General features: G+C 39.8%; 1 protein-coding gene across 1 annotated transcript; it reads left to right on the forward strand.

Moving 5' to 3' along the window:
- The first annotated feature begins 201 nt into the window (after window positions 1–201).
- On the forward strand, window positions 202–8,283 carry NEK2 (NIMA related kinase 2). Its single transcript, XM_059835474.1, has 9 exons — window positions 202–297; window positions 509–726; window positions 1,849–2,086; window positions 2,805–2,887; window positions 3,136–3,262; window positions 4,069–4,288; window positions 5,199–5,253; window positions 5,336–5,406; window positions 7,893–8,283. The coding sequence occupies exons 1-9, from the start codon at window positions 202–204 to the stop codon at window positions 8,117–8,119; spliced, it is 1,335 nt and encodes a 444-aa protein (XP_059691457.1). The 3' UTR covers window positions 8,120–8,283.
- Window positions 8,284–15,862: the final 7,579 nt, after the last annotated feature.

Raw genomic sequence — 15,862 nt, forward strand, 5'->3', positions numbered from 1 at the left:
CGCGATGGCTCCCTGACGCCGCCGCCCGGCGGTTGTAACGGCCGTAACCTGGCAGTCGCTGTTTACGGCGGCGTAGCCAATGGGCAGGCGGGGCGCGTGAGCGGGGCTGCGAAGCCCGGCCAATGGGAGGGAGGGGCGGTGCGTTTAAACATCGCGGGTGCCCAGGCGGGTCTGCGGGGAGTTTGTGGCGGTTGCGTCGCCATGCCCGGCCGCCCCGACGACTATGAGGTGCTGCTCACCATCGGCGCCGGCTCCTACGGCAAGTGCCGCAAGGTGCGCCGCAAGGCCGACGGCAAGGTGAGGCGGCGGTAGCAGCAGCAGCAGCTGCGGTGGGGGCGGAGGCACCGCTCCGTTAGTCGTGCCTCCTCGCAGCGTGCTGCTGCTGTCGGTTTCAGCCGGGTGCGGGTGGCCCCCCGAAATAAGCGAGTGGCTGTGGAAGCCCCTCTTCCCCCCTGCAGAGCCCTGGCTTGCGTATAAGTCGCTCCTAAGGTTTGTGTTTCCTCCCTAGATCTTGGTGTGGAAGGAGCTTGACTATGGCTCGATGACAGAGGGGGAGAAACAAATGCTTGTTTCGGAAGTGAATTTGCTTCGCGAGCTGAGGCATCCGAATATCGTCCGGTATTACGATCGGATCATCGACAGAAGCAGCACAACCCTGTACATCGTGATGGAGTACTGCGATGGGGGTGACCTGGCTAGCTTAATTGCACGGTGCACAAGAGAAAGGCACGTGAAATCTGTTTGTGGCGATTTTGGAGTATCTAGCATAAAGTGTCTTGGGCAAACAAAAGAAAAAGCTCAAAGTGAAGTGTATCTCTTCTGAACAACTTTGGGTCTCATCCTTTGGACCCAACAACTTTTCTGAAATGTGAAAGGGTCGTACAAAACTACAACATCGGTGGGAACTGTGCTAATGAACCCACCAAGTGATTGGACGTTTATGTCCGAATAGTAAAAAACCCTGAGCTCTCTAATGAGGCAGAAACTGTTGAAGGGTTTCTGGATGCAATGCTATGCGTGGTGTCAAAAACATAGAACAGTTGTGGCAGATAGGTAGTTTGATCTGTGGGTTCTTCTGGCTTGCCTGTCAGTAAAACCACTTGTACCCTATTTTTTGTTAGAACGCCAGCACCAAAATACATGAAAGGGAAAAATGATTTTGAACCTGATGTTAAAAACTACTTTATGTTCCTGCATATGAAACTTGTGGAGAAACCAAGTTGATAAGACTTCTCCTTGGTCTAATCTTAGACTTAGCAGCCTAGTTCTTACGTATAATACCGGTTTTCACATTCTTAAGTTAAATAAGTAGATGACACCACATGTGTTGCTTTGTGAGAATAGTCTAAAATAGTACTGCAGCTGCCCCCAAATATATCAGTATTTGTTTTAGGAGGGTTATATTAAAAATCAGTCCTGTCTTGGCTCTATTGTTGTTGTATGTTGCTCATAACAGTTTTAGAAACAGCTGACAAGATATTGTTATCATAAGTGATCAAAGGGGCAGATCTCATCAAGCATTACATTGATCCTTGTGTTGTAAATAATGGAAATGCTACGTATTTGTTCGACCCTTTGGGGGAGGAAGGGAATATTATGGGGATTCTGCAACAAAAGTCTAGATGTCTTCCAACATATTTGGAGTGACTTTTTTTAAACTTCCGTTTTGAAAATACCATATGTAGATGCCTGTTGCTGTTACCTTTCTATAAAGGTGCTGGGGTTGATTCAGTGATGTTTTATAGCAGTAGTATTAAAAAAGTCACAGAACTAAGACTGGCAGCAACTACTTAAAGTGATGTATGCTCAGAGAATACCTTTGTTAAATAATGTGTGTTCATCTTTCAGACATTACTTGGAAGAAAGCTTTGTTCTCCGAGTGTTGACTCAATTGACATTGGCCTTGAAGGAATGTCACAGACGGAGTGATGGTGGAGTCACTGTGCATCGTGACCTAAAACCAGCAAATGTCTTTCTAGATAGCAAGCAGAATGTGAAACTTGGAGATTTTGGACTGGCTAGAATACTGCACCATGACACCAGCTTTGCCAAAACATTTGTTGGAACTCCATATTATATGTCTCCAGTAAGACCACCCTTCTTTCTGTACCTTTTCTTCCCTCTTGTCTCTCCAAGATCTGTTTTCTGCAGTGTTGGTCTCAGAGTCCATGAACGCTTGTAAGGTTTTAATGAAGAGTTACTAGTCTTAAATGCAGGTGACTTTTTTCAGAGAGTGTGTATGTTCTGGAGGCAAGGTTATTTTGCAGTTATTTTCATCTTTTTTTTTCTTCCTCACACCATCACTGTCTTCTAATTTAAGGTTGTTCTTCACTGTATAAGTTTTGTTATGTTCTTGGAATATTAGAGATGTAAGGTAGTTATGTTGCAGTATCTGGTTCCTGAAAAGGAATAGGGAAGCTAGAGTGCTTTTATATTTCATAGTGTTAAGGTAAAAAGCTTATTAAATTACCTCTTGATAGTAGGATTTTGATTTGTAGTGGAAATAAGCAAGAATGAGTTATTTCCCTGATATGGTGGATTTTGTGTGGGAAAGATTAATGTTGACTGAAATACGGAGTTGTACCAACTGAAGATGTGTGCAACACTTCAGTCCTCTCCAGTGTAGTACTCCATAACTTTTTAAAACCTGCTAGTAAGAGCAGCTGTGGAGGTTAATTAAGACAGAATCTTAAAAGTAACCCCAGTAAGTAATAGTTTAATTCAGATTTGAACAGTAGCTGATTATCCTGCAATAGTAGAACAATGTCTTAGTTAATAAATTTAAGATTGTTCTCTTTCTTTAGGAACAAATGAACCACATGTCATACAATGAAAAATCTGACATCTGGTCTCTAGGATGTCTCCTGTATGAATTATGCGCTCTCTCGTAAGTATAGTAGTGTAGTAATAAATGTGGAAACATAGCTGTTGATGCATCTGTGATTGAAGTTTGTATAGATGAAAGCTTAAAGGTTTCAGAGACTAGTCCTAGATTTTTATTTCTGTATTGGTCTTGACCTTAGATAGTCAAAACAAACCTTTGATTGCAGCTTTTTTCTTAGTCTGATACTTTTTTTAATGAAAATAAGTCCTGTAAAACTAGTGAAAGAAACCAAGAAAAACGTTCTTCTTCAGGCCTCCATTTAGAGCTTACAACCAAAAAGAATTGGCAGAAAAGATAAGGGAAGGGAAGTTCAGACGAATACCATATCGTTACTCAGAGCAGTTGAATGAACTTCTCAAAGAGATGCTGAATGTAAAGGTAAGAATCAATTACTAATTTTTCAACCTGTAATTTGAACTAGTACTGAAATACTAGTTTTTCTTCTCAATTATGAAACAAACTGATCGAAGTGGCGTTGCTATCACCTTGTCACTGGCAATATCACTTGTAGGGGAAGGAGGGAAGGAATTGTGCTTTGTGTCCATTAAACAAAGGCAGCAGCTCAAGTGTTACGCCAGGTTCACAGGATACAAAAGGGCAGTCTCAGTATTGGCTTATACAGAATTTCCTAACACACTTAACAAGGTCTTAAAACTTCACAGTTAAAATGGTTCCAGTGTGTTTGGAAGTTGAAGGGGTTGTTTTGTCTTCATTTTGGTTTTTGCTTTATATGGCTAATGTATAGCTTGCCCCCCACGGCTGGCATGTGGGTATTGAGAAGAATACTGCATGGGACAACAAAGCTGTAACAAGAACCCAAGTTTCCAACAGGTATGGATCCTTCAGGAATCAAGTGACAGGTAAAGATGCAGAGTGTTAGCTCCAGAACCTACTGACAGTTGCTTCTGTAGGCTCACCACCCCATTCTGGCTCTGAAAGGAGTGCGTGCCTGGGCTGGGAGAGCCAGACTTGCAGCTTCTGGAGCTGAAGGCTAGTAACAGCCTCCTCCTTCAGCTTTTGTCATATGGTTGTGCTACCCCTTCCTGACTCCATTTTTCTCCAACTTCTCCTTCACTGTATAACACCTCAGCTGGTTTCCACCTGCAGTGGGTCTTGCTTGGCAATCCCTGGCCTGAATGTTTCTTGGTTACAGGTGAAACCTGTTGGTAATGTCTTTCCTTTAGGATTATTGTCGACCTTCTGTTGAAGATATTCTGCAGCACCCCTTGATAGCAGACTTGGTTACAGAAGAACAAAGACAAAATTCTGATAAAAGAGGCTGGAGATCATGGGAGCCAGAAAGGTTGCAGCATTCAGATGCTGCAGTGAATGAACTGAAACGGAAGGAACAACAATTACAGGAGCGAGAACAAGCCATTAAGGAGCGAGAGCAACGTTTGGAGCGTATGATAATCCACTTTGGGAAGGGGGTGGCAATGGGATTCTGATTCAAAAGAATAAGTGCAGAGGAAGGAAAGATAGACAGTTTTCAAAACCCTAATTTTAAGCACTAGGATATTGTACTCCTGCATTCACTCTTAGAATTCTCTCTAAAGACTAAAACAGAATGCTTGGGCTTAGTCATCTATCCTAGTTCTTGTTTTACCTTACTAAGATATAATTGGCAGTTTGGATATAGAAGTCTGGTTTGGGAAGATTATTAAACATGAGTGGCAATTAGGAAAGTATACAGAAGAATACGGTCTGAATATATTGTTCTGCACTGTAGGTTGCTTTTCACCTACTGCTTTTATAGAAGCTGCACCCTACAGGTAGCTTGCCTGTGAAACTGTATAGATGACTGGTCCTCAGGTGTTAGGATTTCCTGCCCACATAAAATACCTCTTTGTGTATGCAGTAGGCTCTGTAATACAGATTTTAACCATATATATCATAAATATTGTTTTTGGAGACTGAATAACAGCTGCTGCTGTAAACAGGGTGTTTAGTTATAGCTGAATTATAGTATATGGTATCTAAATACTTAGATCTGGTGTCATGTGTGCCATGAGTTAATATGCAGAACAGAAAGCTGCTGTAGCTTCACTGCTGCAGATATGGCAGAGTTGGGTGGGGTGGGAGGGGAGTGGAAAAGCATGCCTGGCATTTCAGAGTACTTGTCTGGTGTTTTATCAGTGTATTGATATAGGTGTATCTACACAGCAGTTATCTTTGTTTAGAGCCATAGAAGCAGAAATATGGGTGCATCTGACAAACTATTACTGCCGTCTCTTTCTGCAATAAAATCCATCATGCACAGTCACTCTAACATTTACATTTTTAACACTGCATACTACTATTTTTCTAATTCCAGAGAGAGAACGGGAACTCTGTGTTCGAGAGAGACTGGCAGAAGACAAACTTGCTAGGTATCTTACTAACCTATAATTGCCTAGATTAGAAACTCTACAATCTTACAACAAAAAGCTTAAACTTCTCTTTTCAAAACAGAGCTGAAAACTTGATGAGGAACTACAATCTCTACAAACAGCAGAGGACATTAGCTTGTGCAGATGGTCCAGGTATGAAAACAGGCAAGAAGCCACTTGCACTGATAAATGTAGGCTGGTATGACCAGAAGAATGCCCTTGATGCTCAGCATGCTGTACCTAGTCCCTTTGTAGCGATACAAACCCCAACTGTCTCTGGTTGGGAAGAGACTCTTGATTTTCTACTTTGCAAGAAGACAATGAATAATGCTCAGCAATGAGTATGAGTGACCACTGTCAGCACTGCAGTCTTGTGCTGGTTTGAAAATTAGGTTCTTGCAGTAAGCTAATGGAAATGCTGACTTGTAACCCAAACTTTCTCAGAGCTGTACTTATTTTACTTATGGATGTTTATTTTATAGACCTTTGATTTAGTTAATTTTAATAAAATTGCACATGTCTAATAATTTCAACTTTAGTTCAACTTCCAAAAAACGTCAATGTGGGAAATAGTATTGTTGCAAGTGACCCAGCTGTGATTGTATAAGCTCTGAAGAATACAAACTACTATTATCATACTCCAATTTAACTCGCTAGAAAAAAAAGGCTTTTAAAATGTGCTAGAATGCTTCCTGACTACCTGTAGTCCAATCAGTTTTACAGTAGTTATTACCCCATAAGTATTTGACCCTCAGTTTGGCCTTGATTGTTTAGCTCTCGCTATCATAAGAGGTAGTGTCATTTGTTCATTGCACCCATCTTTAATAGTAAAATGATTCAGGTATCTAAAAGCATTTTGAAATATTGGTGCAGTGTTAAATGGCTGGGTCCTAAGTAGCACTCTAGAATGAAGAAATGTGAACCCCCTTTAACATGCAGCAACAATCTCTTCATTTAGTTTTGCTCAGATAAAGCAAGATCAGCATGTCACTGCCTCTAATACAAATAAAACTGAAGTTACATCTTTTTTTTTCTTCAAGAAGTGCCTATTGCAGCAGGAAAGAACACAAGTAAAATGCCACCAGAAGTTAGTGGTATTTGAGCTATTTCTAATATTCATGTCAATTAGTGAGAGACAGATGGAATTCTCATATCTTGTCTGACTTTGATACATTAAAGAATATGAAATTAAGAATGAACTTGTTTTGGGCTTTCTTATGTTGCCTCTAGCACTGGATGACTGAAGGTAAATGAGCTTCAGCATTTGCTTCTGTTCTCTTCTGCATCTCCCACCCCTTTACATGATACTTTGATCTTAACAGCGGTATTAATTTTTGAAGATGGGCAAAACCACTTTAAGTAGTTAATACCTCAAGACAGACAATGCAGAGAAGTGAATGTAGTTATTACAAGAGTGACCAAATCTTGCAATATCTGTAGATCACTTGTAAACATGTGACAAATGTTTAATCTATTCTTCAAATTCATTCCACAGTGCTCTTGTAACACTTTCTAAAATTCTCCCTGTACTGATATGAATGAACTAAGTGTTTCTCCAATATCTTAAGATTGCTTCTGTTATCTCCAGTTACTTTAATATGACTTGTTTTTTCACAACTTGATTGCATGTCACACATTTGATCCCTAACTTCTCCTCAAAGCCAGTTGTGTAGTTCAGTTCAGTGAAATGGAATACCAGAAATACTGGTTTCTAGCACGGTATCCTAGACACTACTGTATTTTTGCAGGGATTTTCTGATTCTTAGGGAAGGATTTAATGTTAAAACACATATAGCTTACTGATATGAAACTACAAAATGCTGAAATGTTCACTAGCCCCTGCAGTTTGGTCCTTCTCACTTTTCTGTGCTTATTGCATCCTTGCTCTAGCCTAATGAATTGAAAATGAAGGCTTCAGCAGAATTACGATTAGGATAGTTAGACCTTTGATAAGGTCTAATTTTTTTTTTTCCCTGAGTTGAGTCTTGTCATGTTGGCTCTCAGGAGAGACAACTCAGCTTTTAATATCTTTTGATGATAGTTTTTGTACCCTAAGTCATTAAAAACCAAACAAACTAACTGCCTTTTGCTTGTGGCAGCTAAGGCATAGCTGTACTATGTAAAATCCTGTCCTGGAGGCTGCAGTGAAAGTATGCTAATTGTTAATGCACCTAAGCTCACTATTAATCAAATCAGAGCCTAGTTTGTACCCCCTTGACTTAATACAAGGATAGAGTTGGAACAATGTGGGTAATGTCGAGAGACCACTGGACAGGTTGGGTCTGCCCTGCTATGAAGGAAAGACAAGTTATTTTCAGTAACTGAGAGCCTAATTCTCAATTTCCCTTTGGAACTGGATTACGTTACTGTCCTGTCCTTCAGAAGAAACTCCATGTCTTTTCTCCTTATGTCAACTAATATTTCCTTAGGTGTTGGGAGGTACACCCTAGAAACTACAATGGCATATATCCTTTTACCACAATTATTTAAGAATTGTTGCTATGAACTGAAATGCATTTAACTAGATTACTTAAAGCCAGAGCTAATTAGCAAAATGGGTAACAGAGTTAAAAGACGTAAGCTAAGCAATAAATGCTGGAAGATGCGCTAATTCAGTATTTATTTTTTCATTTCTTAAGATAACAGACTCCTGCCCACCTTTTCTACAACGAAGAAGAAAGTACACTTTGATGGAAGTGAAGAGAATGCTGTGCCTCCTGTTAATTTGGAGAACTATCCCCTTTCCAAAGGGAAATGCTCTGATCTCAAAAAACGTCTATATGCTGCAAATCTACGGGCTCAAGCACTGTCTGAACTGGAAAAAAACTATCAACTAAAGAGCAGACAAATCTTGGGCATGCGCTGAAACTGTAACATTGATGTACAGTATTTAACTTTTTAGAGTTGATTAAATGTATAGGAAGATACTTGTGCCTCCCGCTTTTAAGCTGGAACCTACTGAAAATATATTTTGACAGTCGTTATACAAACTCTTAGTCTACGATAAGTAGTCCATGATAAGGACGTAAGAGATTATATTATGTTTTGATACCAAATCAAACAAGCTGAATGAATTGTATTATTAAAGAAAAAAATATTTTGGTCTTCCTTCTGTTTACCATACATTACTCTTCTGAAGATACAAAGATTTAATATTGTGAAACAGATTTTTTTATAAATCTGGTGTAAAAAAACTTTTCAGATGAGTAACGTACAGAGATTCACAATTCGTAGGTTAAGATAATGCTGTGTGTAATGTACAGTACTTGATAAGAGAAGTATTGATATTTTGTATATGTGGAAAACCAGTGGCTTTTGGTCTGCGCCTGTAAATATTTTTTAACTATTAAAAGAGCAAAAAGAGATTTTATGCTATCTCTTCATACTAACTAAGTGACCTATCAAAGCAGGCTACTTTTAGTTTATTGTCTTTGACTAACGAGTGGGATGGGTCAGCTTAGCATAATTGATGAGTTTATAGTCCTTTCTGCCTGGACAGCTGAATGGCTTGTCCATCAGCTCCTGAAAGGCCTGCTTCAGGGCACAGCATTTGAAATAACACCTTCCTTGGTTTGCCTTGAAACTGTGTTATAAACTGATCCCCTGAGACTGCTGTCCTGGACAGGACACTGTCCAGGGTATTAGCACCTGTGTTTGGGGAGGGGCAATTATACTTGACATAGCAAATCCTTATTTTCTTGACGCTTTTGAGGTATCTTCATCTTTCCCTTCACAATTCTCTGCCAGAGTAGGAGTTGCTCGCTTAAGGTGATACAAGTTTCATGAACTAACTCAGACTCATTAATTTAAAAAATTCCTTTGGAACTGTAATGTCTGAGGTAAATTTTATATAAATATTTTCTCTCTCTGGGTTGAAATGCAATAAAAGATACTTTCTTAGAAAACAGCTAATTTTCAAAACATTTGTTTCCTTATTGAGCCATGAATATTATCTAAGGAGGTATTCTAGATGTTTTTTACTTGAAAAAAGAGAATCTTATTTGAAGCATCAATTCAATTTGGCGTATTTGCTTACAGACAAGTACTTGTGTCACCAGGCAATAGTTCTGCTCTAGCAGGTTCTTAACCACCCAGCAGAGCTTACCATATTTGCTTGCATAGTGGTTACTGTTTTCACTGCAGCCTTTACTTAAAACAATTAGAATATGACCATTTGGTTTGCTAGTCTAAAACTACCACTATTCTGGTAGTCATTACCCAGCGCTAGGTGTGGTCGGAAGTGTCTGGCGGCATGCACAGCTGAAGTAGCTGTGCCATACGGATTGGTGCAGCTTTCCTGCTGCGTTCTTTCACATTAAGATTCTCACACATATCTGGAGGGTGAATCCCTGCTTTCTCACCATGTTTGTATATTCAGATTTTTCTGTTCTGTGCCTCAACCAGAAGATCTGCAATGCAGTTCTACTGGCCTTCATGTGGATCTTTATTGTACAGCCGATAAACTAGCAAAGGGTAGAATATGCAGTAGTGTTAGTCTAATCAGAAAAAATACGTAGGATGCAAGAATTTCGTTGTATGTTTTGTCATCCGCAAAATGCAGGTGCCAATTCGTGAAAGGAGGAAACCAAGCAACCAAGAAAATAAATGAGTAATTAATGATTCAGGGAAGGCTGTATTGTGAAATGGCTGGTGTTTGCAAATGTGTTGCTTTTAACACCACCAAACTAAGAAAATGGCTTGAGAGTATTTTTTTTCTTTTTTATTCTTGGAACATATACATGGAACAAATAATTTCTGCATTTAAAAGTAAAATACCTTCAGAGCAACACGTGCAGCTTTCCTCTTCCTTTAATTCTCTACTGACCTCAAGATGGCACTGTTGCCCTGTAATTGTTGGGAATTTCCTTCAGCCTGTTGATACATTCACACAAAATTTAAGATCTGATTTAAATGTATTTTTACCTGTTTTGTTTCAGAAAATCATAAGTGTGTTGCTGCAAGATGCTCATTTTCTTAGGCTATGGATGCTTCAGTACTTGCTGGTGCAATTAATTGTTATTATCTCTGATTTGCCATTTTGCATCTTTTATGCATGTTTTATAAAAATAGTTGAACCAAAGCCTTAGTTAACAATTACACTATTATGAATAAGAAATGCTATGGAGAGTGCAAACTCTATCAATCACAATGGCAGTAATAAATGAGAACAGCTTAAGTTATAGCTGTAAGCATTGAGCTGTTTAAGCTGCTTTACTCACCATGTCTTCTTGAAGTATTATCACTCTAATATGATAAATCATTGTCCTTTGAGGCTTTTGAAGTAAGAGCTTCCTACCAGTATGTGTCAAACTTAGGGGAAGGCATCCTGGAGATGGTCTTCATTCTCTCTCAGGATTTTTGCTTTGGAATCGTGAAATTCCCATTTTCCTACAAAGGCCTAATTGTTTTTCCCAGAGCACGTGTGAGGCATTGGCATCGCATTCAGGATGTAATTTTCAAATATATTCAGGAAAATAAATAGACCATTTATGGGAATAGTGACAGCTTATAGAGTGCTTGCAAAACACTGCCTTCATGCTGATGGGTATACTTACCTCTTAAAAGTGAAGGTCAATTGTACGTATGTACATGGTAAAGCCTAAGCCTTATAGGGTGATAATAATGGTGTACAGCCATTTCCTTCAGCCTATTGATACATTCACACAAAATTTAAGATCTGTTGAATGTTGTGAGATAAATTAATTCATGTTTAATATCAGTATCAGGAATTTTAATAATATGTATAGTTGTGGGCACACAAATGACATGTAGAAGTTAACTCTAAAGTTACAGAAGTTTTATATGCATAGAACATAATTAACTCAAGGATAGATCGGAGGGGAAGTTGCATCGTCTTTGAAAAATGTGGACCAGATCCCTGATTTCCAGCCTTTGTGTGTGACCTTGATCAAGACCCTGTCCTGGGCCTTAGGTTCCCATCTGTAGCAGGCTCGTCACAGGGAGATGCTCAGAGACAGCACAGGGATCCTGTACAGGTCTTCTGCACTTGGGGCAGATTTTTGGTGGCAGTGGTGTAACCACTTTGGTCTCCAACTTTGGGCAGCTGTGCATGTAGAAGGGAATGGAATTTACTGGGAAAATAGTGGTGAGTTATCAAAGTAATTTATTTAATGATTAGCCTGGTCAGCTGTCCCCTCTGCAGCCAGTTGACCAGGCCATTCCATGTGACTACAGCACTTAAATGGTGTGAAAGTGCTGGCTAGCTGGGCAGGTAAAATGCTTAAAGGAAATCAGGCTTAAATATAGAGGACCATCAAGCTTATTCCTAGACATAAGTATCAATAGGTCATTCAATCTCTACTATATCATTGAACAGGTGGAGAGATAAATCCCTCTGGAACAATTATAAAATACTGTATCATAGGGAATTCCACATTTTTGCCTTTACTGTTGGTGAGTAACCCAGGAGGAAGTCATCTGGTTCTAATAGTGGCACAAGCTGGTTCAAAGGCGCTCACTGCAAGAATCAATCTGTCTCCTGCAGTTTCCCGCAGGTACAAGAAACAGTGCAGAGCAGAAGCTCCCTGCTATTACTCTTGTCTTCATCCAAAAGAGAGAGATTGCTCCTCACTTATGCTGCTCATCATCCTAGCCCCTGTGTGTACCTCTTGCTGTGCTGATAAAGTCCATCTCCCAGTAAGCAATGCTTCTAGCACTCATAGTCCAAAATACAGTTGGACCTAGTAATGGTACAGTGACAGCCTTTGGGCCGTGTCTTTGTCTTATTCTTCCTTTGTGTAACTTGTGTGAAGCCAGAGGAATCCTAGGATCTATAAAGCTGGCGTATCAGCCGTAGAAGCCGAAGCCTGCCCTGGGAGCCTGCTTAATAGGCATTTCAGCACCGTGGAAGACTTTGGCCTAATTAAGGCTACATACAGTATAAGCCACATCAAATATTAGAAGTGAGTTTTATTTATATATTTACCTTAAAAGTTAGCTGAAAGTTAAATATTAATCTTTACAACTTCAAAAAGCTCCACAGACTGATAGCGTAACGCCACATATTGTTATATTGGTTTTCCATTTAATCTTGCTTTTAGCCAGATCAGCAGTGCTGAGAAGTTACTATACTAGAGGCAACAGCACCTTTATCTGACATACTATTTTGAAGGCAAAGTGCACTTCTGAGGCTCGGCTGCCATGAAAGGATGAAGCTTTGCTGGAAAAAATTCCTTTGTATTCTACAAAATGGACTCATGCCAGAGTTTTATGATATAAAGGGAAAAGAAAGGCTAGATAGATACCTAGAATTAGCTAGCTCTAGATAGTCTTATTTTTCAATGTAGGCTCTTTCTGGGTAAGAAAACTTCACATATTTATGAAAATTTTTGGCTAATTAACTTTCATTTTCGACTGGTTTCATTTTTGACTGATGGATGATGCTTGTTGCTGGGCTACCTGGTTCGAGCAGAGGTAATTTATGGGCCCAGTTATTACTGCATTGTTCTCTACTGTGAATATACTATTGGTCTCAATGCACTGTGTCTACTTCCTTGGCAACTGAAACTCTGACTTGGACATGACATGCAGTGAGTAATAACCAATAATGCAGCTTCCACTATCAACTTTCACATGCAGGTTTTTTGTGGTAAAATTAATGCAACATATAGATTTATGAGGAATATGGCAGGTGCTTAGCAGGTCCTTGAATACTTGCCTAGAGCTAGTAATTTTTTTGCCATTATTCATACTAATCTGAAAAACTTTTTTATTTGCAAAGATAGCTGCTAAATACTTTTTTACTGTTTAATGAGCTCTTTTAGCAGGTCCTGCTCTTGCAAGGTCAGCGGAAGCAAGCATATGCATAATACAAATTTTTGCACATGTTTGTGTCAGTTGAAGTCTCAAGGACACAACAGAAGCCCAGTAAAGCCAATGACAAGCTTTCCTTCAAATTCAGTGAACCCTTGACTGGACTTCAACTTCATTAGCATTAGACATACTAGACATCTGTAAATACTTACACTTGTTTGCTATTTGGGGAGGAAAAGCATTGCCAAAAGCACAGCAGAAACAAACCATCCATCTTCCTCAACAGAAGTGAAGACAAACCACTTTAGGTAGAACTCTCAATCTCGGCTTCTACCAAATCAGACTTCCCTTGACAAGAATTCACATCAATAGCCCTATGGCAACCTTGGGTATCACACAGACCTCTCTGGGGTTGTATGTAGTATTAGGGAACAGTGAATGCATTTTTTTCTGCTCATAATGCATTTTATCATTCAATTGCAAATAGAAGCAGTATTATCTACCTGACCTCTCAGCTCTTCCTAGACCATCAGGGAATACTCTAGTGACCCCAGAGCTACATGGCTATTTGGGTCATCCAGGAAGTTTAGAAAATCCTTCCTGACAAATGCAAGTGTTAAAGTCACTGACCAACTTGAGCGCTAATTGCCATGTAAAGTCTTTTCTGACGACTACTAATCAATCTTTAGATGCCACTAGGGAAAGATAATATGGACTTTCTGAGACCTGGATGGTAACATAAACAAAGGCATCAGGGCAAATGGCAGATCATGACAGATAATGATTTCCTGAGAGGTGAAGCAAATACCTCCTATGGCAATGATCCACGTAATTAGCTTGTACTGGATTATAAGTACTTTGTGGTTGCAACTAAAAGCAGGAGGAAGCATTAGTATTAAAGAAAATGATATAATCAAGGAAGTATTCAGTTGATGATTGGAAAAATAACATATTTTAATGAGAATTATTATGGACTTACCTTTAGGGCACATTTTAAATATTTCTGCCCAGGTGAACTGAAAGCTAGGAAGATCTTCTCACCATTGTGCCAGTTTCTAGAGGGACAAGTGTGACCAGAGAACTGCTGCAGTGTGATGCACTCAAAGGGATCTGTCTGCCTGTAAGGCAGGCTGGGGCCTCACTCTCATCAGGGGTAAGATAATTTTTCACCAATTTTAATTCAGTCAGCTTCAGCAATGTGATGGGAACAGATCAGCATTGTGATGGATACAGGTGAGCAAACAAGAATGTGTCACTAAATCTCTGTGTAAGATGCAATGAGTAAAATTCCCTGCTCTAAATGTCCCACTCTTCTTCAAAGCCAAACTCCTGTCTCAGTGCTTGAGGTCTCAAGATGAAACTGGAGGCTACAGGGGGACCTCACCTCTGTGCAAAGCCACATTCAGTAGAGCTCCATGTGTTATCAAAAAGGGAAAGGGCATGAAACTGTATTTTCTAGCTACTGGTATTAAGTAAAGGACTGAAAACTAGATCCTGCATTGCCTAAGTCTAGCGAATTTCTCTGGGCAGAGCCCTGGAAACCTTGTTTCAGAGGCTTGGAACAGACTTTGTGTATGAACAGCCACAGTCTTCACTTGTGCATGTTTTTAACCTCTTTCCCTGTTTAATTTTGCCGTCTCACGTTCTGGCTAAAAGAATCCATGGCAGACTCATCGTGTAACTGCTGCTAATTTGCACTTGCTGCTGGCATGCCTGTGGGTGCAAACCAGACAGTTAAGTGTTGGCAAGAAATAGTGAGCTAATCACGGCCTTGGAAGCATGGTCCTCTGCCTGTGCTCCAGGGAATGAGCTCAACTGAACGGCAAAGCCCAGCCAGGGAACTCAGCCTTGGGTCTGTGCCAGGCAGTAACCATGCGTTTTGTTTTCAAATCTGGCTCTGCAGTAACTTCTTACATAAAATCCTAAAGCCTGGCTCAAATTGACCAGATGTTCTAATGGTCACTTGCTTTTTTAATCCTATTTTTTTTACAGCTTAGATTCCATCTTCAAAGCCACTTTCTGGAAGTGAAATAGCACTTGTTACAGAGGTCGATCCTAAGCTCAGCATTACTGCAGTGATTTGCAGTGTTTGCAAGTGGCCTGCCATATCTGCATTGCCTCTGTTGCATGCAAAACTCTCTGTCAGAAATGGGAGTTGTTTCTAAAGGCTTGCCCCAGGTCCTGCCCCTGCATCCCTTACCAAGCTGTTTCTCCTTGGCAAACAGCCAACTTTCTAACAAAAAAAAAAAATTGTGTTTATAAAGTGGGATTAAAGAAATTACTATGCTGTGATGAAGTACTTTCAGATCTGTACATGCTGAATAATGCTATTTCACTCTTCATAACTTTGGAGTTATTAATGGACATGTAAATATATACTGTATGTAACCAGTTGGCATTGGTACAAAGTTGGAGAAAAACTGTGTATGTTTTGCATGGATTTATTCTTGTTATTATCATACAAACATGTACTACCAAAGACGCTGTCAGCTTTAGCCCTAATCCAGTATCCCACAGTACCAGGCTGTGAACAAGTATTTTTTAGTGATCCTACAGTAAAATCACCAATTGTTCCCTTACAGAAAATCAGAAGCATCAACCAGAAAAACACTGAATAAAATCAAATCTTATCAATGGTAAGGACAGCTTTCAGCATATGCAAACACAGAATTGTCATCTTCTTTTTAGTAACCAAACACAAAACAATTAGCCTCTTCCCCCTTTTACAGGCTCATTCTCCCTGGTGACTTGGCCTGGAAGAATGGTAGCTGCTCAATTCTTTAATGCCAGGGGCACTGCTTATCATGCTGTAAATCATTCTGTCCTGTTTCAGCCT

Source organism: Gavia stellata, chromosome 2 (genome assembly GCF_030936135.1).
Source record: "Gavia stellata isolate bGavSte3 chromosome 2, bGavSte3.hap2, whole genome shotgun sequence".
NCBI lineage: Eukaryota > Metazoa > Chordata > Aves > Gaviiformes > Gaviidae > Gavia > Gavia stellata.

Excerpts from the sequence above, each read along its gene's own strand:
- NEK2 (XM_059835474.1), top strand. The coding sequence starts at position 202 with ATGCCCGGCCGCCCCGACGACTATGAGGTGCTGCTCACCATCGGCGCC. Across the intron at positions 298-508 it reads GCCGCAAGGCCGACGGCAAG|ATCTTGGTGTGGAAGGAGCT; the intron begins GTGAGGCGGCGG and ends TTTCCTCCCTAG. Across the intron at positions 5,254-5,335 it reads GCAGAAGACAAACTTGCTAG|AGCTGAAAACTTGATGAGGA; the intron begins GTATCTTACTAA and ends TTTTCAAAACAG.